The 25787-nt window shown below is 41.8% G+C and overlaps 1 protein-coding gene across 4 annotated transcripts in view; it reads right to left on the reverse strand.

The window, feature by feature from the left end:
- The window catches only part of fam13a (family with sequence similarity 13 member A), a 45929-nt gene that overhangs the window by 15388 nt on the left and 4754 nt on the right, over positions 1–25787 (reverse strand). For all 4 annotated transcript variants that reach the window (XM_076032618.1, XM_076032630.1, XM_076032623.1 and 1 more), the window contains exons 3-14: positions 25348–25557; positions 23678–23855; positions 22450–22588; positions 20664–20747; positions 19884–19961; positions 16769–17016; positions 9770–9811; positions 4307–4348; positions 3980–4174; positions 2858–3050; positions 687–736; positions 368–410 (exon numbers count right to left, since the gene is read on the reverse strand). In XM_076032618.1, the coding sequence (XP_075888733.1) occupies positions 368–410; positions 687–736; positions 2858–3050; positions 3980–4174; positions 4307–4348; positions 9770–9811; positions 16769–17016; positions 19884–19961; positions 20664–20747; positions 22450–22588; positions 23678–23855; positions 25348–25557 (1502 nt within the window). The remainder of the gene's footprint in view (positions 1–367; positions 411–686; positions 737–2857; positions 3051–3979; positions 4175–4306; positions 4349–9769; positions 9812–16768; positions 17017–19883; positions 19962–20663; positions 20748–22449; positions 22589–23677; positions 23856–25347; positions 25558–25787) is intronic.

Below are 25787 nucleotides of genomic sequence, written 5' to 3' on the forward strand. Positions count from 1 at the left end.
TTCCATGATCCCTTCGAGTGAGCTCCAAGTTAAATTCCATCAATCATTTACAGCATCAGGACCCCGTCAGTCTGATCTCATCGTACTGGCTCGGCGGCGGCGCCCTCACAGTGTGGAGCTCATGACGTCAGTGTGAGAGACAAGAACATTTTTGTGGCCAGTTCAGCCACAGCCACAGAAGTTTGGCACTACGTTGAAGCCGAATCGCCGCCGGTGCGATATACCAGAGAGTCTATGTGTTCATTCTACGCATTTAAATTCAAAGCAGGGTGGGTTTATTTCTATTCAATGTGTATCCATTTGACTGCGGTGACTTGCAAGAAAAAGTGCAACCAACCAGACACAAGAGGTGTGAACTTTAACGCACCTGCGGTGAAGAGAGGCGGCCGTCCTTCTCTGAAAAATGAAGCCTAGGAAGAGAGAGAACAGAGAATATGCTTCACTCAAAGAGGCTCCGACTGACCGTAAATGTTTGTGTGACAGTGGAAACCTTTGGAAACCCCAAACATTACATAAAAACAGTTATCATTACCAGCTCAACAAAGGCCAGCTTATCTAAGAAGAAAAAATGTTTACATTTAAGGCTGTGTTTATTTTTTTAGAGCAGATATATTAAATATATGGAGAGAGCTGTAGCCACTTCCCTCAAAGTGATCAGTAGGACATTGAAAAAAAAAACGGCGTACCCCTTCGCAAACAAGTCCGTCCCAGGTCTCTCGTTGACACTTTCCTTCAGCTGAAAAAAAGAGAGGCAAGATTTATTCATTGGATTTGATTTTAATGGACCAAGTCAGTTAAAATGTGCTGTCTGCATCTTGAAACTCCTTTGGAAGGTTGTATTTACCAGCTAAGTGTGTGGGCCTTTAGATGTTTTTGGTACTTTGGTGCAATTCTAGAGGAAAATCTCAATGAAATGAGGGCCTTTAATTTCCTCCCTTTTCAATTTAGTGCACTAGGTTTATTTCTGGTGCGTTAACATTTCAACAATGTTTATGTGACACGACTTGTGCAAATATCACTGCTTTTGCAAAGATGTAAAAAAGTAAGCTAAGACTGTGATTGCTGCATTTGTGAATGAGTTTTACACCATCCTACTCTGTGTAGTTGTTAATAAATTTCCCAGACCACGCAGGTCTGACGGACAATATTGGTATTACAAACCAGACGACCAGAAACCAGAAAGACATTCAGGACGAGGACGAGTGAATCATCTGCATCCGGCACTCCAACTGCGTAGTGCTCGGATCCACCTGCTGCTCCACGGTGGCAGTAAACATTAACATACACACATGACACGGCGGGTGCCATATCGAGGTCAGGCCTCAGCTCAAGTTCAGCTCACTGTGCGCCTTGGCCGGGCACAGGACATGGCAGTCAAGTCAGATGACGTCTCTTCCCCCTGAACTGACTCGACTTTGATTTGTAATCTTCACCCCAGTGCCGGCAGTGAGGCAGATAGTTAAATAACCGGCATCGAGAGCAGACGGACAACGCGTCGACGCGCGGCCATGCGGCACAACGACCTACACTCAAGTGTCTCGGAGGCTGCAAGTGTCCTCAGTGATATAACAAGCTTACATTCAAGGTGTCAGCTGTTTGCGCCAGCGGAGGTGCAGAAACTCTCCCGTCAGCCGTTGAGCAGGACACCTGTCTGGCCAATCACGACTCCGTTTGTGCCAAATCTATGTCGGCGCATCGTAACTGACACGTAGTGTTGCATAAAGGGTCGCCGCGAGGATCCTGACCACTGTAACTGTATGACTCTATTTCCATCAGTTGGCCAGTGGGACAGCGTGCCTGGAACTTTATGGTCCATGACCTGGGCGATAATAATAATCTCACCTGCTCTCACCTAAATGTAGGTTTGCACGACCATCACGACGTCTCGTGGTGGCTTCCATCACGTTCATACGCTTCTTGCTGAGAGTTTAAGAATGTCCCACGTCAAAGTGAGACATGATTTTCTTCTGAGAGCGAAGAGCAAAGAGAATATTATTTCCAGTTCTGAAGCCGACACCTCAGTGGTTCCTCTCCCAGGTTAGTGGGAGAAGTTGACGCCATCCTTTAAGATATTTTGTCCCTTTTCCAAACTTATGGAAGGTATAATAGCGAGATGCCATAAACAGAGGGACTGAATATGTTTGCTGGGGTTGTGTTGACCTGTGTGTTACCTCATATAGACAACAAATAGGAAAAGTTGATGGAAACAAAACAAAACAAAACAAAACAAAACAAAACAAAACAAAAAAAAAAATCACTTTTAAGGTTTCAAGACTTCAGGAATCCCAAGGATTTCTTACCTAAGCCATCCTGGGCTATATCTATCATATCATGGTCTGTAGCACCTAACTGCCAGCAATTTCAAGGAAGAGTATTTCTCTGGTCATCATCCTCTTCTGAGGAATAAAATGTATTCCAAGCCTCACATGCGTAACGTTTCTGGTGCAAGTTGTTCACATCCGACGTTTTGCACACAAGTGGAAGTGAACAGGAGAGAGCGATTAGGCAGCTGCACTGCTTCCTGTCATCTTCAGGCTTCTGTTGCCTGCCCCCTGTGATTCTTATTAACTGGAAGTGCCAATTATTAGCTGTGAGTCAGACTTGGCCATGGTGAGCTGGATGCTTCAACAACCTTTGGCTCTCACGTGGGCGATGAAGGTAAAAAAAAAACAGCAAAAAAACGCAAGCAGCCGTAGAAAAGGCACTAAAGAAGTGTGATTCCTGGTCGGTCGGACGCGGTGAGTCGCCGGCCAGCGAGAGAAAAGCGAAACTGAACGCCACCAGAAGCAGGAACCGCTCACAACTCCTGACGGCTCCGGGATGACGAGAGAAGATGAGAGAAGGAGCGATGACTCACCGCGTGGGCGTCCTGGTTGCCAGTGAGCTGCACCAGCGTCGGGCTGTGCCTCCACTTCCTGGGTCTGGGGGTGCGCTCGCTTCGACCACCCTGGCATTCCCGCGCCTCCATGCCGCCGCCGTCCTGCCCCGCACTGATCCTGCTGCCGGAAGGGATGTTTTCCTTGTTGCGGTCAGCTGTGGCAGAGGTGGCTCTGCAGTCGCAGGGAAAACGGTGAGGAAGTGAGAGACCTGCCTCTCATCTCGCTGTCCGTGCTGCACCGTCTTTATCAGCTCCACACTGGAGGAAACGCTTTTTGGAGCGTGGGCGATGAGGTCATCCCTTGCACTACTTTTTCTTCCACCTTTCCCCCGCAGCTAATGAGCTGTTTACTTTCCGCGCTAATTCTATTTACTATTTACTGTCCACTCTTCATATTGACATTTTTTGCTGTCGTTGGGCTAATGCGACCCTCTAATCCATACGTCACTGATCTCTCAGGCTTCACCAAATCTCCATCAACAAGGATTAGCTGCTTTCGGCGGTGACTGCAGTTGTTATGACTGTAACGTGTCGCGGCGGACAAGGTTACCACACAAGTAAGGAACCTTGCGATGTTTACTGTAACCAAAACACCGACTGGAAGTCACAGCACCGCCATGAGACAATGAGGTCAAGTTTGAAGACATAAATTGATCCGATTGAGCTTTAGATGAATCAATAATTCATCTAATTATTGATTCATTATAATTAAGATGAGGAGGCCCCGGCTTCCAAATTGCCCTGAGGTTACACAATGTCTAGAGAAGTGGAACAAACTAGGATATATATAATGGTATCTTACGACATAGAATATTTACGTAAAGATGTTCTGTAACTTTGGAATTTCTTAACACCCTTCACTATTAAAATAGACTGAGTTCAAATGTGTTGATAGTCTGACAGCTAGAAATAAAACACTACATAAGCGTTACAGGAATATCTTGGAGGAATGTTCATAATTCCTGTTTATATTTTAAACACTGTTTCACTTTACTACACTTTACTATGCCCGTATAGTTTTTCAACAAAGAACACAGGGTCAAACGTTTCATGCCGGTACCATCAACCTCCAAGAACATGACAACACTGATCTCATCCCACCTGTTTCGATCTCTTTGGGTCAGCTCCTCCTCCCTTTTCTCTCTCTGATGTCGACGTCTCTGCCTGGCTGTTGGTGTCACACTTGGAGGTGGAGGGCAGGGGGTCAGCTGACGTTCTTCTGGACTTCTGCTCCCCACAGGGCTCACACTAAAGAGGCGCTGCTCTACGACTGAACGAATCGTCCTGTCCAGGAAACTTAGAGGAAGGAATCAGAGAAAAGTTGGGCGATATTCTAAACTTTGAGAATGATCCAACATTTTTTGTTAGCAATTGACAAAACAAGACACTACCATAAATCATCTGATAAACGGTCCAAAATCAACTTACTTTGCCACATCTGGAGCGCGGTGGACAGGGGACAGAAGGTTACTGAGGGAAAAACAAGAGGGCAGGAGGTGAGTGACTGCGACAGAAAACAGATCACCACAGGTCACTGAGCAATGCTCAGAAAATCCCTCGAGCTCTACTTCTTGCTCTGTTAGATCAAGGCATCCAGTGTGTATGAGTGAATTATTTCCACAGCTGTGTACCAACAGTAGGCCCTCAGAAAGCTGCTGAGCTGAGTGCTAGCTCAGTAGGTGTACTATGTACTACTTTTTATCTGTAGCTTTTATGCTGCTTTCACGATGATAGAAAATTCAGAAGGAGACAAATCCTGACTTCCAGAAAAAACTGTGTTCACAAGGATTCCTGAAACATGTTTATAAGACGGTCTTGACTTAATGTGGACTTTATATAACAGTGTTAAATATAGTTAAAACCATCTTCCTTTTATAACATTAATATCTAACGATACCGGCCGATTCTATTAGGCCACCTGACCCTGACAATTTAACGAATCATGAGTACAAATACATCACCTACCAAAAGTAAATGTCATATTGAAATTACAAGTAGTAACATTAGTGTATTGACTTTTAATGTCAAGTTGACTGAACCGACCAAAGCATCCGGCCTTGCTTTCCTGTTTCCTGAATAAGAGTTGGGGGATTTTTGCCATGAATGCAGCCCTAATATTTGTATTTGCTTTGAATGAACACATGCACATCATCTGCAAAAATTATAGTGAAATGGATGTGGTTGAGTCCTTGTATATACTAGTATATGTCATCTAAGAAGGCAATGGAATAACTTTCAAGAAAAGATTGTATATATATATGTATATATACATATATATATACATATATGTATATATATATATATATATATATATATATATATATATATATATATATATATATACATATATATATATATATATATATATATATATATATATATATATATATATACATACATATGTATATTTTTAGAAATAACCGATAACACGCGCATGCACGTGCACACACACACACATGATAACACCCTTATATAGCAGTTTGAACTGAATGGCTCACGTCTTTTCCTGGAATACAGTAACCTCACAGGGTGACCTGAGAGAATCTACTGTAAACAGTGATGTTGACAGTCACAGCACAGCATTGCAGAGGTTTTGTATAATTTACCGATAAAGATATAGATAGTAATGGAGAGAGATTGTATGAAGGTGCCCGGAGTGAACTAGTGAGAAGAGAGGCCAGTATGTCACATTTAAAGGGATAAATTGAATATTACATATATTCAATTAAACAGGAAATGCAGATAACTGCTTCTAGATATATATATATATATATATATATAATTGCTCTTGTCTTTTCGTTCTCATTTAAATGTTTAGAATTACAGAAAGAAAGTTTGTCAGGTCAATGTGTGCATGTGTCACCCCATACACACATGATCCCAGAATGTGGGAATAAGAAAGATGGGACATCAGGATACAGAGATGAAAATATTTGCTTTTTGCTTTCTTTCTACTGGGTGCTAATAAATCGTACAGACTGGCCAGTTAAAATAAAAAAGTTATAAACAAGTATGAGTTATAAGTACTGAAGGTTCTTTCTTATGAGCTTTTTAACAGTTTATATTTGTACAATAGATTATTTAAGACGACAACTTACTCAAACTTTCTTAAAAACAAGCCTTTAAGAATGACATGAGTAAATAGTGTTTTTTTTTAAACTAAGGACTTTTTGAGCTCGTAGGTGGCCCACAAGCAGCAGACGGAAACCTTTCAATTGTCGCCTGGAACAGCGGGAGAAAAATTAGCCTGCCACCCATTAATAGACTTGGCAATGGATACAGCGGGTTAAAGCTACAGAAAATGGTTTAATGGATTACTTATGTTGACAGAACCTGAACCTTAATGCCGGAAAATGTATGAGGCAGGCAGTGCATAGATTATCTGAAAATGGATCTGTCAACAACACTCCACATAGCTGCCAACTTTGGACATAACGTTTAAGGAGACGAGAAAGTCAATTATGCAAGTGAAGGAAAAAACAGCAGGAAATCATTTCCACCACAGACGTAAATCAAAGGAATACAACTAAAAAGAGCTGTATTCCTTTATGACTGGGAAGGACTGCAGGTAATTTTGATGATGTGCTCAGACGGCATGTTCCGACACAATATCTAATATCTATATTTGTCGACAACTTGTAATCTGATTTCCACTTGGTGTAGACTCTGCTAAGCTTGGGGTGATATCATCATATATATCTTGTGGTCATCATCACCGACCCTGATCTGTTTCTATTTTGGACAAGACAAATGAAGGCTGCTGTTTTGGTCAGTCACTAAAAAAAGGGACATTACTGGTTGGAAATACCTTTCCAACGCTTTGGTTTAAGGACGGACAACAAGTGCGGCATGAAATGGGATTGTTGAGTGGTGTGCAATGGTCATGAACTGAGAACACCAAGAGCAAGATAGAGCGTCAACCTCCACGTCTGAACGTTTGGTAAAGGCCGATCATCTGCTAAGAATGTAGTTACATCAGAACTAGTGTCAGCATTTGTGAAAGCTCGTAGGAGCTCATTGAGTTTGTATTAATATAGTTGAGTGACAACATAAGATGAAAAAGGAAGCACGTTCCACTTTGTTAGAAGTTAGAAAGAGGTTGTATTAGACTAGAGGTTGTTTGGACAAGGTCAACTTCTCTCAGGCTAGAGTAAACATGAACTTGGGCCGATGGAAATGCACAGGCAGCTATCTTAAAAGATGAAGAAAAAAAAGAACCCACATTTACATATGCAACTCTAGGCAGGTCTTTCAGTCCAGAGCAAGATGGAAGGCCTTAAAATAAACATTTAGTGCTGTATGGAATGAGCGCAGGCAAATCAGGAGTGGATGTGGATATCAACTTATTTGCTTGGATTTGCAACAGTTATGTATTGTGTGTTATTGAGAATATGCAGTACTGAGCCTATTCAAATGTGGCAATGATGAAGTGCTGCTGGCATGCTGTTAAAATACTTTTCAATATTTGAAGAAAAAATGGACAGATGCATTGAGGGAAATCACATACTTAGGAAATGTCCCCTAATAATAATAATAATAATAATAATAATAATAATAATAGCCACAAACTGAAACAAATTCTCCTGGGTGCTTGGACAAAAATCAATAGGAAAATTTCGAGGAGGGTTTTTGTTGACAATAAACGATTGAATTGCAGCTTGCCACTTCCAGATACGTGTATGTAGTAACTTGGTCAGAATAAAAACAGTTGTAAACCTATTAAATAACAAAACCTTTGGACAGACACGTTTCTAGACTGGTGCTTCCTTCCTTTCAGTTCCTTTTCTGCTCTGTTTCCCATCTGCAGCCACCTGATTCCAATTAAAATGTTCTATAAAGTCCAGCAGTAAAGTGTTTATTAGAATCAGGTGTGGTAAGGAAGACAACGGTATATTTTCAACAGCTGTTTGATTTATTCAGTTTTCAATATTTCAAGGAAAAAAGTTTCAGTTAAAAAAGAGCGTTGGTCTTTTTTTATTTTTGGATTTTTTTTTGTAAGCAGGACAGTTTAAAATTGACCACTGCTGGCAGAAGTGTAAACTTCTTCATTTAGACGTATATGAGCTATGGTTATTGAACCATAGTTTATATGGTTCAATAAATATGTTTTGTAAAGCTTGAAAACTAAGGAGGAAACAAAGCGTCCACAGCGGAGGCTTATTGCTGTTAAATCCCCTGCACTGTGTAACCAACACATCCATTCAGCTAATCCAGTGCAACACAGAGCAGATATTAGCCGCAACCTTTCCAGTGTTTGGTCAACATGCAAGGAAAAAATATGAGTCTGTTTTTACTGGGTTGCTTTTGAGCTCCCAAGAGGGAATCTGGGAGTTTCTCTTATGAAGAAATGCCACAGGCCTTGTGGAAGGAGAGAATGTGTATTGTCCGGTGAGTGTGAGTGTGTGTGTGTGTGTGTGTGCCTGCGTGAATGTGCGTGCGTGTGTGAGGGTGTGTATGTGACAAAGTGCAAGTAGGCCATGGTGTGACTCACTGATGAACGTGAGCAACGAGCAGTGAGGGAAGAGAGACGGGAACATGTGTTGGGTTGACTTCTGACATTCTGAGAGGTTATTTTGTCCATCCAACTCTCAAACTCATATTGGATACTTGCAATACCACTGAACTAGTGGATGTGCTACAGGTTAATAGTGAAATTTTGCAACAACCTTTGAATGTATTGCAATACATTTGTCACTTCTCATGAAATCCAAAATAATATTGATGCACAGTAAAAGATGCATAGAGGCCTCTTTTTCCAGCTACCCTGCATTAAAACTGGTTACAGTAGGTTGTACATTATGCAGTAAGGTTATAGATGAATGTCATATACTGGTTTTATATATACTGAATACTACATCTATTGCATGTGCTGACCCATGACTAAAGTTGAAAGTACTGCAATAGCTGACTTAAGTTTTTAGTTTTTTTTGTTTTAATTTAAAAGAGTTAAATATAAAAGTTAAAATCAGATATTTCTTTATTCTATTCTGCCCTCTAATACCACTCAACAACAGTCAGAGCTGAAACAATTCAAGTATTACTTCACCTGCAGGTTGTTTCCTGTCATTGTTCAAATAACCTGGCAAATCTTAAAAATTTGAGGCGCAAATATTTTCATAAGATCTAAGTACCTGATTTTACGCTCTGCAAAGGTCTCCAATTGCTACGAGTCTGTACTTTAGAAAAACTATAGTGTCATTGCGCAAACATACAGAACAGTGCTGCATCAGGGCTCAGGCCACATCAGCACTTGAAAATGGTCCAAAATTAAATGACCACCTGTGGAACCTGCTTTTAACTGGTTTTAGAATTTCTCATATACAGAGCCGGACAACAGCAACATGGAGCGTCATTGATTAAAGTTGAAAAAAAAGTTTTGAAACAAATTTATGTTTGACTTATCTCTTAAGGGTTGTTTTGAACAATTTGTTTACAAGGCCACCCATCATAGGATGTAACCAGATATGCCCTCAGCCATTCAAGACAATAATTATCATAGTTTGTTTGCAAACTACTTAATTTACCAGCTAACAATGAGACAAAAACGAATTAAGAAAAGAATGAAAGCATCTTTGGTCTTGATGTCAATGCACGTGACAAGAAGACATTTGGCATGTTTACAATTTCTCAAGTACTGAAGTGGAGCAACAATGTGTTCTTTTGTGTAAAATTTAGATAAACATCACACCAGCTGTACAGCGGTCGCTGAATAATAAGTGAACGGTGGCGAGGCAAACTGTTGCATGTGGTTTTCTGACCAGTGGCTCTATTGTTTCTCATGTTAATGCATGAAGGCAGCCCACTGCCACTTCCCCCCCGAAACCCCCAGTGCAAAACAACATGCAACTGCTCGGTTTTGGCAACTTTCCAGTGCAAATGAAGGGAGCCTACCTCATGTAGAAGGGAGAAATTGGCCTGTCGTCTTCTTGGGAGCTGAAATATGAAAACAAACATTCATGATTGATCGTGGCCGTGGACGGCCGAAGCATAAAAACAACCCCCCACCTCCTCCCCTTACTACATGTCCGTGGGGCTTAAAGTAGGAGTATAAGGCTGCCTTTTGTCTGTAGAATAATAGGCATGCAGTGCCACACATCAGTGGTTTTGTGGAACTTGTCCCCGGTAATTATGGTGAACCAAGAGAGCGTCGGCTGCTGCTCCACACTATAGGCAGCCTGCCGCCACTGGATGTGTGCCAGAAACACATGGTGAAATTACGCAAGGACGAGAGGAACTTGGCACCCAATTTTAGAGGTTGCTTCACGTTTTCGTATCCCAACGGTCACATGGTCTTGTTTGCTTGAGCGGAGCTGAACAAGGAATTAGCTCGAGTCAGAGCAGAAAGGCACGTACTGCACCCAAAACCTGCAGTGGGAAAACACTGCCAGTAAGTTGAATTGTTGAAATGTGTGTCCAGAACAAGGTGGGTTTCACTCCACGTCACCTTGGCTTGTGTTTATTCAGACCGGGGTTTTGAGGTAGAGGATTACAGAGGGATTCATCAGAAAACATGTTGAGATGAAAATGATGTTTATCGCTGGAGTCTAAACACAGAACAGGATTTGTACAATATTACAGTTTTTTTTTTATTGCATTACCTGAATCTTATGATAATAATATTTCAAAAATAATGTGAAAATGTTGTTGGAGGTCAGAGTCTAAACCACCACGTCTCAATAGTGACTATGCTTATTCTGTGTGGTTGAAACATTTTCATCCTGCAGCACATTTGATCAGACTGAACAGAAGACTGAGAGGCTTGATGAATGTAACTGAGACAGTCACAGGGAAGTGTGGTTAGGAAGTGTGGTTAGTGTGAAAATAAACGTCGTGCTTTAAATCAAATTCAAGTTGAACTGTTGATTAGCCCAATATGACCAAGTCATTTCAGCCTCTTTCTACTTATTTGCCCACTTAATACACTCTGGTCTTATCGGTTATGTTTTTCTCACAACTTTGTACTACTGATAGTCCCACGCCTCAGTTAGTAGTACAAAAATCACTTTCCAGCTATTCTGGCTAGATTCTGTGTTTGTGTGCATTCTGGACGTTCTGAAATAACAGCATTGTTGGGGTGGAACACACACTCTGCTGTGTTTTGGTACATGATGTTTGGCCCTATGGAAAAGCACCTCGACATGTTCGAAAACAAAGGATTTAGGTTTCAATTCAGGCCGGGGTCGAAATGGGCTAAAGTTCACTGATCTTCAAAAGTCCTCTTCAATTGCGCAGTTTACAGGAAATGTGCCTGTGCTCATAGGTACAGGTGTAGTTCCTCACAAACATCGCCAAATTCCTTGGGGGCCACAAGGCAAATGTTTTTTCCCTGAGCTGGTGTTATTAAATAGAGTTACACAGTCTGGCAGGCGTATTAATGTGATGTGTGCCTCAGTGCCGCCGTGAATTGCAAAAGCGGAAATCCTGCTTACCCACTACCTGACTGAAGGGATAACAAGCTTTAGAGGGGGTGGGGGAGGGTGGGGGGTTAAAATTGGAAAAAGCCTGATTCTCCTGAGGCTGATGGAAAACTACTCTGACTAGCTGGGACCATTTCTAACATTTTTATCACTGGTAAAATGTAAAAATGCAGGCTGACTTCATTGGAATTTGCTGCTAATTTCAGAATGCATCCATTACATTTAGTAGTGCATTATTTTTTTGCATGGATATTTACACACTTAGTGAAATCTTTATAAGGTAGACCTGGCTCGTGTCCAGTCACAACTGGAGGGGAAGACATGTTGTGCGTTCACAGATGCTATTCTGCAGACCTTGTATCTTCTGCTCCGACCCCTGACCCCTTACAATAAGATATTTTCCTCCACGCAACTGCCGCTCACTGGATATTTTCTCTTTTTTCGACTGTTCTCTGTAAACCCTATATATGGTTTTTCCACAACCATTTTGGATATGGTTGTGGAAATAATAGAGACCCACTCAGACCAGCCTGTCCGCGTACAACCATGTTCACCACGATCAAAGTCACGTTAATCAAATTTCTAATCGGCATGCCAATACTCACTTTGAACTTCAGCAAGTCGTCTTCACCACGTCTACACACCTGAGGGCATTTAGCTGCTGACGTGCGATTGGCTGATTAGCTATTTGCAATAACAAGCAATGGGACATTGCACCTAAAATAGTGTGTGAGTGCATGTCAAACGAAATATAGTGCATCTTCAGTGGTATCGAATGGTGAAAAGATTTCTTTTCACCATTCGAATGTGCAGGTCAGGTATGTTTTTGAAACACTAAACCTCATTGTCAGAAACCAGTTTGTTAAGAAGCTCTCTGGGTATTGAGCCCTGACAACAAAAGGAAAGTGACAACAATCACTTGAGAGAAAGAACAGTGACAACAATCATCACAGTTGCCAAAAGTGTCAGAAACGTGACAAGGCAGAGATTGGCCAACTTGGAATGAATAGAGAGTGACGATATGATCTGGATCAGCTGGACTGGATAAGGAGGCTTTTGTCTAAACTACTGGAACAGTAAAAATGAAAAGATATGAGGAAATGGCACACAGTGTAAGCTATGGTGTCACGTTGTGGAGTGTAAACCCTGGTATGCTGAGTACGTTTTTGAAAATGCTCAACATAAAGTCTTAAATATAAAAACAGACCTTGTAAATGCCCGATCCCCATTTTTGATTTTGTCTAGTTTGCCATTTCCACCTCCAATTCACTAGTAGCTGAATGGTTGCGGAGCATTCTTTGGAATTCTCGAAGCACGGAATTGACCACTTACTGGATAAAACAAGCTAAGTTATGACTGGTATATGTGCACTGCAGCAAATATGATGAAACACACAACCGCACTGTATAAAAGAAAATGGTGTGGACAGTTCAGTCCATAAAGGTGATAATCTACTGTGACGCAAAAGGTTCTTTCATTCAAACTTTTGTCTAGTCACTTCCATTGGCTAATGGCCAACATCTTGTTGCAGAGTCACATCTGTGTGGGATTCAAGTTGGCAAAAAGAACTCCAAACTAAAAGAACTATAGAAATCGCTGCTTTATTTAATGTCTACATTGATTGCTTCTTCATGAACTCAGGGTCATGGGGGTCTGATGGAGCCTATCCCAGCTGTCACAGGGCGAAGGCAGAGTGACACCCTGGACAAGTCGCCAGTGCATCGCAGGGACACATAAAAGACAAACAAACACAAACAACCATTCACACTCATTCAATTCAGAGTTCCCAATTCACCTCACATGCATGTGAGAAGCCGGAGAACCCGAAGAGAACTCACACAGACACAGGGAGGACATGCAAACTCCACACAGAAAGGTCCCGGGCTCGGAATCGAACTCACGACCGTCTTGCTGTGAGGCGGCAGCACTAACCACTGCATCTCCATGTCGCTCACATTGAAATCAATTTGTATTGATTTTTTTAGTTAGTTTAGGGTTTACTAGTTATTAACTAGTCCATCACATCAAGGGCTGACAAAGCTTTGACAGAATGAGAATTTTAAAATGCTGATGTTAGCAAGACACAAGATGTTTGAACATGGCCATATTGGTAGTTAAACCCAATAAACATTTCAGTTGGTGGTTAAATTATGTGATTGCAATGTGACCAACTTTGCAACACCTGCAGTCGTGTTCAGTCACAATCAAGGCAGGCATCTGCTTTCCTTCTGCTAGTGTCATCGAAATTGAATATCAAACCGAGGTGTCTCAGTCATGACTCAGATGGTACGACACCGGTGCCAAAGGTTTAACTCCTACCTCAGTTGGAAAGTCTTCACCGTGAAAAAAAAAACGAAAAGGAATCTTGGATGGACTTAAATATTCAGAAAAAGATACCCTCTCGTGTCGTAACACGGGGGGAAGGGCTGCACCTTGCAGCACCCAACTCAAATGTCTTAACAACTGCAGGATTGTCAGCATGCTCCGTGTCAAAAGCCTCCTCATGTAAATGTGCTGCTGAGCTTTACGGCTGATGGATGACACTTCCTGACAGGCGGCCAACAATGGTGTTATGCCCACAGGGGGCCTGCACTCACACCACACTGCGACGTTCCTCACTCCCACCTTTTTCCAACGGGTTTCTAAGAAAACCCAGCAGTTACATCACAGGATTCAGCGAACCATGGCAACCTCACACAAGAACCAGCATGCATTCCCCACGTTTAACTGCGCAAAGGCTGGGAGCACAAGAGGTTGACATGACGCCGCTATGTTGGCCCATGTCATATTGAATGAGTGATGAATGAGGCAGGTGTCATATTCCAGCTACAGGTGAGAGCGGCGGAGCTCCAAAAACTCCCAGAGTCAGCGCTAGTAGACAGTGGGATACTAAAAAACAGGGTAAACAACGCAAATAATGTGACTTGCATGGGTGAAGCGAGGATGTCTCATTGGCACTAAGGAGATTTATTACTGTTATTTTAAACTAGTGAGGTTGTGAGCTCAAACAAGAAAACTCATCACAGTACACAAGCAACAGGGTGTTTGTGTGAGAGGTCTGTCTTCAAAATGGTATGTCATATTCAATAAAAAATGAAAAATAAATCATGCAGCAGTAAGTCTTATATCCACATATATGTAAAATTCCCTCTGCAAATTTTCCTCACAAAAATGTCTGAATCTATATTGCCAGTGAACCTCCCGAGAGTGACAGAAGTGCTTTTACTTCTTTAGCTCCACTTTTTCTCCATATCAACTCTTAGCTCTAACCCTATATCCTATATATAAGCTATATCTCTCTAAGATGAGTTACAACATAAACAAGAAGGTGTTCATTTAACTCTAAGTGTAGTCTGAATATTGTTGAGGGTCAAACAGAAGATTTTAGTTTTAGTTAGGTATTTTTGCAGGCAGCTGTAAGGGAGATCTGCAGAGCCTGGAGTCCTGGGTTAAGAAAATAAAGAGCTGAAAATGGGTATAATATAGGGCTTTTAAAATACGTTATTTATCCATTTATTTATTTTTCAAATTTTCAACTTGTAAAATTGAACCTAAAATTATCTTCAAGAGCGAGAGACTGAAAATTCAGATCAACTTTTACTCAATTGTGGCTGCAGTGTATTGATGCAGACATACCAAACAATAGAGAGCAAAATAAACAAAAAGACAAACTTTTCTTTTTAACTCACTTTAACTGCAAATCCACAGGTGTTTTTTACAGCATGTGCATTGCTTGGTGTGAACTAGGAGATACCACTCATTTCAGACTGCTGACGCACTTTGCCAGGCTTTCCTTTCATCCTGCCTGTACATCTGTAACCCAACGCTGGCTGAGAAGAAGTGTTTAGGTGTCGCGGAAATGTAGCGGGAGATTTACTGGAGACCCGATCACCGTGGCATGGTGTGGAAAGCTCAGAGAACTGTGGGTGTGTTAGGTTTTATTGGCACTTTTAAAGAAAGATAACAAAATATCCCAAAGCAGCCGGTCATTACACTTGCAATCAGGCTGTGCAACAGGGGCGAGCATTTCATTTGGGTTGACTATAGTGTCCTAAGGATCCTTGTATTATACAATATATTGAGCTTCACTTAACACACTCTGACACGTCCTGTGTGTTGGAAGTGAGTGCACAGGTTGTAGGAGAGTGCAGCTCTATGGAAATGTATATAATGTGTTGAAGGATGTGGTGCCGACCTGGAGTGCCAACACTGTTTATTGTCGGATTTTAAGGTCACTGATGCACAGAACGAGTCATAGTGGAGACCTAAAGAGCACCGTGGTGCTTTAACACCAAACATATGCCAACGCTGGTTTTGTCCAAAATACTGTTTGCTGTGTCAGGGGATTTATTTTATTTTATTTGCTAATGAGTTATTATAGGCCCATCAGTAAACCCTTATGAGAAAAAAAAGTACTTAGAATAATATATAATGGATTAAACTGAACTATTAGCAGTGGATTTAAAGAAAGAGAGTTTTTTAAACTAAGTTGTTTTTTTTTTTAATCCAAGCAGTGCAGGTGTGCTTGTCGCCCTGGTTTATCCTGGTCTGAGCGCAGTCTTAAAGGAGCATCGCCCCCAACAACAGACACAGCTGTGGCCTCACTATTCCAGGGCCGAGGACACTCGACACCAGAGGGATCCAGTTTCAACTTCCTATAATAGGCTTGTTTGCATGCCAAATGCACACTGCCCCGTGTTTGGGCCCTTAGATCCCTGATCGCTTTCAAACACTCAGGATTCCCCACTCTCGCTCTCTGTATATCACCTGTGCCAACAGCGGTCGCAACCTGTTTAGTTCCGCTAGAGTCCCTTCCACGCTCAACAACAGGACAACACAAAAACACATGAATTATTTTTGTGATTTTATTTTGCTCTTGTGCTTGTGTCAGCCTTAGTGTTTCTGTATTTCCGTTTCTCCTTTGTTACTCTTTAAATATTTCATTTTCATTTCTTTATTTCTTTTTAATTAATATAATTGACCTTCTGTTTGCAATACATTGTTGCTGTAATTTTGCAAATTTCCCAAATGTGGGTTTGATAAAGGCGTTCCAATCTATTCTATTAGGTCATGGTCATTTTGTCACTTTAGTTTCAGCCTGCAGGGCCTGCACATCACCTGCAGAAAGCAGCATCAGTACGTAAACATTTTTCCATCATCAGCAAAACTTTCCCTCGCATGAATTCACTTTGTTGCGTCACACTTAGTGTCACATTTTTCTTAGATCAGCTGTGATCACTCGGTAACGAGCAGACACCTGTTGCGGGTGCCTCTGTAACAGCTCCTCATTACGTAAATATAAATGCTTTCTTGATGAATGGAAACAAAACCCAGGAAAGATATATATGCTTTCCTATTGCATGTTGTGCTGGGAGACGCTGGTGAATGTTCCACGTGGGGATATTAAAGGTTGAATGAATGATGCAACCATACTGCCAGCCCGGCATTTGACATTTTTCTCAGCGCCACTGACCTGCTGAGGGCCTCCGTGCCGCTGGCCGTGCTGACGTCGCCGTGGCCGAGTTGCAAGGCCCCGTCTGGGGAGTCTTGGCGAGCCGCTGGAACGGGAGCCGCATCTTTCCCATTTGGACCGGGGCTCGGAAACGCAGAGGTTGGCGCTGCAATTAACGGTATGGGCAGGGGCCTGGCACGGGGCAACGCGGCAGAGTGCCTGGGCAGAGGGACAACTTGACCCGCGCCATAACTCTTCCCTTTCCTCACCTGTTCCAAGGAAAGAGGGAGGAGAGGGAGAGAGATAGACGCAAACAGATGAGTCTCGTGACAGGAAAGGTGAGTCAGCATGAGGCATAAATGATACGCCAGTGCACCATTTGGGTTTCTGCATAATTGAGCTTATCATGGATTGACACACACGCACAAGAGGAAACACACTGGCACTTTGACTGGAATGCATAAATCATGTGAACAAAGTTCATGTGAGGCGAAACGCGGCAATAAATGAGCGATAACAGAGGCGGACGTTAAGTCGTAAAGCCGGTATTTCGGATTGTCTTACCGTTCTGACTTGTAGAGGGTGCAAATACTGGGAACCCCTGACAGCGGTGTAGGAAAAGAACCTCAGCCTGACTACAGCCACGCTGTGACCTGAGCCCTTCTGCATTTTCGACCGAGTTTTAAGCAGAGTGGCTTCGGAGAAGAGTTAGCGATGGGAGCCCAGAACTTTTTAGTGCTGAATTGAAGAGGAGCGCTGGTAAAACTGCGATTGAACACTGAGGTTAGCTGTGGACGATGGTGAAATTAGTCTGACGCCAGCCGTTTCAGTACTGATATCTGGCAAAAAGAGGAGCCCGCCTCCCAATACATATCGATAGAACTTTGAGAGAAAGTGTGTCCCTTCTCACCAATTACCAAGGGAGCAAATCCATCAGGGGCTGTAATGGACTGTTCTAAAATCTGTGGATGCTGCCTCAATTTGGCCATGAGTGCACTTAATGGCCGAGTCTTTGGGAACAGATTAGCCCCGCGGGCCGCTTTCAGAGAGACACTGTATAGATTTTTCCTCCAGGGGTTACGTAATTGATTTATCTTAATTAGTCAATCAGAGAAAAACACAGACTGGCTCAGGTTATTTTCAGAGGGGAACAGTCCCAAACGGAGGTTCAGATTAAAAACAGTGTTTGAAACACAAACAACTGAATATTTTAGCGTTGGTGAGGTGGTGTACCATTTCAAATTATGATGTATTATTTTCATCTAATTTAATACTAAGCTTTAATTATGTTTTTATAAGCAAACAATAAATGCAAGAACATATTAAACAAGTCTGAAAAGCCCCCCCCCCCTATTTGCACTGTATTAATCATTTAAGATTAATTTCTTACATTTTTAGTCGAATTGCCTTTTCACCATTGAAACTGATAACAAGTGGCTAGTTGCAGGTAAATTGAGACCAAATCTAATTGCAGAATACTTGAAAATAATTTTCATTTGAACCTCACCAACGTCTAAGTGCTACCATTCCCTGCAAATGACGGTGGTTTCGACGGGCGCAACAGCAAACCGCCATATATAATGCATAACACTTTCACTAGACTTGCTACACGATGATGTGAATGATTCTTGACGGCGTCATGGAAACTCTGCCAGAGGCAGCTGAAAATCAACCTGTCAGTTAGTCTCAATAATGTAAATCCCTGTGCCCATGACAATAAACTCGAATGGAGCCCTTACAGGGAAGAGTTGAATGGGAAAAGGCAGCAGTGCTGCCTGAAGAAAATTACCTGGTAACATTTAAATTGTTTTATTTGATTTGATTATTTTTATTTTATGTTGGTAGGCATGTTATCTATACATTTTGTTTGTATTTACTCTTTGTATGTACGTCTCAATTACACATCTTAAAACCCCTCACCACCTCCCTTTGAAAACTACTAATGCACAACTGTTTTTTCCCCCCTTCTGACTGCTCGACCTGTGGTAATTAAACTGGTGTGATTCATGATTCATAATTCTTTTATCTGAAGGTGGAGAGGTGATGTATGACTGGCAGTCCGCAAAACACACACACACACACACACACACACGCACACGCACACGCACACACACACACACGCACACGCACATGCACACGCACACGCACACGCACACGCACACACACACACACACACACATTTAATATGCATGAAGGCCAAATCTGTGTTGAGTGTGACCTTGGGCCTAAAGTCGGTAAAAGAACTGACACACTGCAGCTCCCCACATCTTGTGTTGTCTTCAAAATAACATTACATAACATTAATCATCCGGCTAATGTTATCCGGCTTTAACAAAGTCAAGCATTCAAAAACATTCTTGAGCTTCTGGAAAAGCAGAAAGGTGCTACTCCTCGACTACTACTGAGGGAGATAAACTGACCTTATCAGCAGATTTTTTTTTTTAACACGCCTGGAGACTCTCACCATCCCTCAGCAGTTCTTTAATCTTTTCAGTGATATAGCTCTAAATATTTACACTTAATGGTGTGTTAAAATTGCTAAAACCACACTTGTAAGAAACACAAACATACTGTCTTTCAGGTTATGGTGCAAGCAGCATCACAGAAATTACACATTATTTGTTCATATAGTAACATGAACAAGTGAAATGTTTTTTTGTCTGTTCAAAATGTTTTTGTAACACAAATATAAAGCTGACACTTCAAACAAACATGAACTTTTTTTCCTGCCTGTTCATAAACATATTTAATATAAGCTGTAATTGTGTCACTTGCCCAAATCATTCATTAACCAAATGAAACTCTGCGGGTGATGTTGGGGCAAAATAAAATCACAACACTCAATAAAATCACAACTGCATACCACGGCCCATGTTCATCTCGTGCAGCAAATCAGGGTGTTGTTGTTGTTTCCCGAAGTAGATAACCGTTATCAAATCACATCATGTGACCGAGGCCAGAGGCATTAGAGGCCGTCTGAGAAATGTCTTCTGGCTAATCATCGATATTGAGGCATTGCAGCAGATAAGAATTTTGAAACGGCGAGTGGTAGAATGGAGGAAAAATTAGGCCACGGTTCTTGAAAGAAGTCACTAGATCACAATCACTTAGAGCAACAAGCTGCTGATCACAGTACCTTTCTTTTCCTTGGCCTCGTCTGCAAAGCATTTTTGTCCAAAAACTCTGCGTCCAGTGGCAGGCTTGTTGGTTCAGCCTTGCAGAAAGACATAGTGAAATGAAGACGTTAAATTGCCGTTCAAACGGCGAGAAATGTTGAAGAATGTCTACTGAGGCAGCTAAAAGCATCTGTATAAACAATGGTACAAAAGCACAATACACAATATTCCATTTCGGACTTCTCATTCTGTTGATTTAGCAAACTATGCCATGTCCCTGTGAAGGATGAGCAGTTGGTGGGATGATTCATTTGGTATTCAAGGGCAGACTTCTCTGAAGACTGTTTCATATTATCAAGTTTGAGGGAACACTGGATCACAGTGCTGTTTCTACTCCCGTCTAAAGCACAATTGATAAAGGCAGTCAGTCCAACGCATGCTTGCAAAAAATGCCATCATTCCGCAGTGAGTGACCTGATTACAGCTGCACAAACAAGTCAGCTGACAGTGATAACATCCCCAAAGCTCACAGAAAGTTGCACAGATCATGACGGGAAAAAAACAACCAAAACATGCACATGTTATGCTAGGTATGCCAAAGAGATCACATGACTGGTGTTAAAAAGGACTAGCTAAGGGAATTTGCAGGGGCAAGTTGCATGTTTGACCCGGGGGCAAAGTCACGCAAAAACAACAACACTGCATTGTCCCTATCTAAAGATTCCCACAACAGGTACGCTGAGGGGAATTAATGTATAAACAAAGAGGTATACGTGCATGCTGGAATGCTGATCATGCACCTTCGTACTGGGAACTGGCCTCGGTGTCTCTGCATGGGGCCGACCAGGTGGCTTGTTTGTGTCTGGCTGCATCACGTGTGCCTCCTGGGACCAGAGCAGACAGGAACATTTATAATCCATGCGTGCAACACGACAAAAGGCACAACACGTTATCCCGAAACGAGAGCGCGGGGCTTTTATCTCTGGGTTTTATTTTTTCTGGGTTTGTTATTGTTGAGGCTGCAGCTTAAAATACATACAGCCACCCTATTAAATATTTATTGAACAGTGAGGGAGTAGTTCTGGAAGGAACTCCTGGACATGTGCGCTCCACTTTCAGGCCTCCCTGGTGAGCCCCAACAACAGGGTTTTGGAATAGACTTTTTTTTGAGGGAGGTCAATGCGCTCACATAAACACCTTCTGTTGGTCAGCGTTTTATGGCCTGGGGGAAAAGGCAACACCGCCGATCGAGTGTGCACCTTTCAAGGATGAAGGTCAGAGGAGCGTGGCCTCTGCAGCACAAGCGTGCGCATGTGGTCATGTTGTTAGTATGTATGAATTCTTTGCTGTAAGGTAATCTCACTGGACTGAGGGGTTTCCCATTAGTCAACCAGGGCCTCATGTGGCTCTGCTCTTGGTGGCATTTGCAAAATTGTAGCATATTTGCAGCTAAGATGAGAAAATATGACTTTTATAGGAAAATCAGACAACACAAGCTGAAACCTACAACCGCAGGTGGATTTTTGGAGGTACCATGAGGGAAAGTAGAGAGGACAAACCCAGTGAGAGCTAAATCCCTGTCGTCATTCCCTGGTCACTTCAGCACGGCATCAAATAGCACATGTCATGTCTCAATAACACAGTCATCCGTCTTCTTCTGAACTCCTGACACGCTGGACACTGACTGGTGGGGAGCCTCTCCATAAGGCAAATATTTGAAACTAAAAGATTTGGTATTTTCAATCTTGAGTGAATAGTGAAGAGACCCAATTTTATCTAAAATCGTGCATCTAAATCATTGGTTACGCACAATAACAGTCTACAGCTGTAGCAGTAAATGTTTGTCTCTTCATAATTTTTTGCCATGATGGGATCAATTTTTATTTGTCATGATATCATAACATCTTTTGATATTGTATAGCACAATATTGCTTACAGTGATATTATATTGATATTAAAGCTAACATAAACATTAATCAATTCAATTATGCCATTTATATTTTTGCACACAGAGCTTATAATTTTAGGTCAATTAAGAATTGTATTAATGATGTCAGTACAGATAACTTTCTTATTGTCATTGCAGAAAGATTCTAATTTATTTAAGTAAACTCAACTTTGGCAAATAAGATACAAAACTGCAGAACAAAATCAGTGAGTCAATTTATATAGACGGTTTCTGTGACGTGCTGTTTCTCTTCCCTGAGCTGCTGATGCTACCCAGAAACCCAGCAGACCGGACAAATCAGCTAATCAGTCCAGACATCGGCCACTGAAGCAGCAATAAACACACAAGCAGAGACTCGGAAAAGCAGGAGCGACTCCTGCGGAGGAGTCGCTCAAGCGGAGCAGTGATAGAAGATCAATGGCTTGATCAATTCTTGGTTGAGATTATGTAAGCTTATAAGTGATCAGTCATTCAGTCATTTGACAGGATGGATGGATGGATGGTGAAGTAACAGGCCGGGCGGGAGATGTGCATGTGGACGGCCTGTAAGTCGCATGCTGTGTGCACTCGACTCGCAGGCCGTCACCAGCTTGGTCAGTGCTCATTGCACTGACCAACAACACGGATGTATTTCATACCTTGGCAGCAATAAGGGTGGAATGTTGGACGTCGATGGCTCTGTCTCTCCCAAATATGTTGCTAAAGTTCTGGATGAGCTTGACCATTATCTTGTTACATGTGCTTTGGTCCTTCATTGCTTCAAAACCTGGAGCCACGCTGCAAACACAGAGAAACAGATGATATATCAACACAACTTTACATGACAAAAATGTTGGGAACGTCTTTTAGAAATGTCATCTTCAACTTTAGACAAATCAATAAAAAATTCATAATTTAAACTAATTGGCCAACTTCAGATCGACAAAAGATGACAGTTACCCACATAACTAAAAATTAACACTGGACAGTTACAAACTGCAGCTCAAACGCACACGTGCGCGCACACACACACACACACACACACACACACACACACACACACAGGAAGATGGCCTGAAACCTGTCCTATCAAATCTTTTTCTGGCCTAAGTACATCTCCAGTAATACCGGAGTATTAATGGAGTTGCCCACGGGTCACGAGCCCCTAAAAAAAGAAACTCTGGGTCCTGATGTTCGTGTATGGGTAAGCCAAGTAAGCTTGTCAAAACTGAGTGATGAGGACAGCTCTACTTAGGTCAGCAGCCACTGAGAGCCACGTGAGCTGATAACGCAAAGAAAAAACTGAAAATACATTTGCACAAACCCGCCCTTAAAGGTCATGTGACATCTTCTTTCATGGCTTACTTGGCATTTCCAGCCAAAGTCATGTGATTAATATACTATCAATTTGGAAACAGTAGACATCTGATTCAAAGGGTTTCATGCAGATCAAAAGCATGCTGAGAACAATGGGCCAGTGTCTTTCTTGTCACTGAACAGGCTCCCGTGCCACCTACTGGCCACACACTAAAAGACCAGTACAGACAGGCTGCTTACTACTAGTAGTACTTCATTCACTTAATGGTAGCACTTTCTGAGATTTTTGTAAGAAATGTATTATTTTTCCTCAGAATAATACTAACCTCAAGTCATAAAAATAGTTCCATTGTATAAATGACTATTATATCCGAAATTTATTTGGTATCAAACAAATTAAATCAGGTTTTATGTGGAACCCCTTTGACTGAAAATCAAACCTGGAACCGAAAACAAAAATTTTCACTAAAATCTGTCATTTTTCAAGTGACTGATGCTTTATCTCATATTACTCACTTTACCTCACACACGCACACAAACAGAAGGAAGGACAAAAAAAATCCAACTGACCGAAAAACATTGGGTCCAAACACAGTAGCCAGATTGAGGGCAGTCATGCGATTCTCATTGTGGTTGCTCTCCACTAGAGTGAGGAAGTGGCATAGGTAGCGCAGAAGGTTGTGCTGGATGTCTGGAAGCTGCTGGAGAAGATCCCTCAGCACTGACCATGAGACGTCATCGCCGCACTCTACACAGAGAAAACATATACATATAAATTCGGTTAGAGGATTCCTCTGAAGCAATTTCTTCTTCAGTTGTTTTGGAGAACCACGACAAGTTGCTGTTTTTGCACTGCATGCCCAAACTCCGCTGTTGCTGCTGAATTTCCCTTCTGTGGGACAAATAAAGTCCATCTTATCTTGTCTTTGGCATTGGGAAAAACATGTCATCAAAATAATGCTTTTGAATTCAAAAACATTGATCTTATTTTGAGGCCCGATGCTTCTCATTTTGAGATACTTTGTCTACATTTTGAGAAGCGTGTCACCTGCTTAGGTGATACTGCACATCTAAACACTGTGTTTGGCCATTAGCCAAAAAAAAAATTGGTGATGGGCAGTAACTTCCTTTACTGAAAGGGACAAAAACCTCCTAATTCTGCATCCAAAGCTGAATGACTCCGAGTTCCGGCTGGTAGGGGCAGCACCATCCCCCTGTTCTAATCTGGAGTTGTGGTATAACTAGTAATACGTGAGCATTAGACCAAAGAGCCTGAAAGTATGTTGATACTATTACTTGGGGTGCATAATTAGGTCAGAGTTGGATAAACGGATATGGCTACTGATCCCGAATGATTGAGTGACGCAAACACTGCGTGCGTGTGTGTGTGTCTGCCTACGTGAGCGTGTGCATGTGTAAAAAGGCGGATGTGTTTGTACGCCTGTGGGTGCCAGCGCATGTGTGGAGTAGGCTGCTGGTACTGGGACAATGGGCTATAGTAGCTAGCATGCACTTAATGCAACTAAGCAAAGTACATCCTGTTTCTGCATGTGGACTGAATGACGTCTTTTTTCAAACTGACTAAAAACCCTCTGTGAAACTTTTATATGTCAAACCGTCTAAATAGTGTAATGATAACACACATGCAGGCAAAAAAACAGACAACTAGAGCACAATTGCCAGGAAAAGCAAGAATCTGCAAGAGAAACTAATTTGTTTGTTTGTTTTTATATCAAATTATCTGGTAAATTCATTGTGTTGATGATATGTTTCCCTGATGACGGATTAAAAGACTTGAGATGTCGAGTAAAAAACAAACAAACAATACAAAACTGCTAAATACTGCAGTCGAAATGCGCAGTTTTGTCACCGCAGAGAAAGCCAAAAGCCAAAAGCGCTTTTTTTTTTCGGGAATACAAGGTCAGTTTTACACAAACATTAAGCCTGGTGCACTCAAAGAATATATAGCATAATCCGCTAGTTGAAAGTATGCAAAGTCCGAAGAAGAAATGTTCACAACCTTGGCCAAAATGACTGTCACCATGTGTATTACATTTGATTATGAATAATATTTGGTTTGGGGAAATACCCCATACAGATTGCAAAACTGAACAAACACCTATATTAAATAACCAAGTGAAAACAAACAACCAAAAAAAACAACAACAACAAAAAACAAAATAAGTGTGTGTTGGCTGAATAAACTCACGGGGTCGCCTGCAAAGAATACTTGTTCTTACCCTGGTAGTACTGTATTAGTGCGTATTGGACTTTTGGGTCAATCAAACCCTCTGGCAGGTCCCTGAGGTATTGTTTCAGCAAGCTGGCAACTGTACATGCATCAGACACAGAGAGAAGATCCTCATCCTCTCCGCTCTCAAGCTGCTGTTTCAGGTTCTCCACGGCACGCACGTTCCCATTCACTCTGAAGAGACCCTCCTGGTGCAGGCCTGCACAAAAATATATACAAAAGTACAAAATAAAATCTGAGAGACAATGACACTTGCCAATAAACTACTAAAATAAACAGTATTCAGAATAGGCTTCACACTGTATGTGGTTTTATGTCGCTTTAGGAGTTTTGTTAATTATTGCAACATTTAAATGAAATATATGCTAACTGGTAAAATAACCAAAAGTAAGTAGTTCTCTAATTTCCTTCATGTAAACATAGACAAAG

This window comes from Nelusetta ayraudi, unplaced genomic scaffold (assembly GCF_046127955.1).
Source record: "Nelusetta ayraudi isolate G7.1 ecotype Tasmania unplaced genomic scaffold, CSIRO-AGI_Nayr_v1 ptg000004l, whole genome shotgun sequence".
Lineage (NCBI taxonomy): Eukaryota > Metazoa > Chordata > Actinopteri > Tetraodontiformes > Monacanthidae > Nelusetta > Nelusetta ayraudi.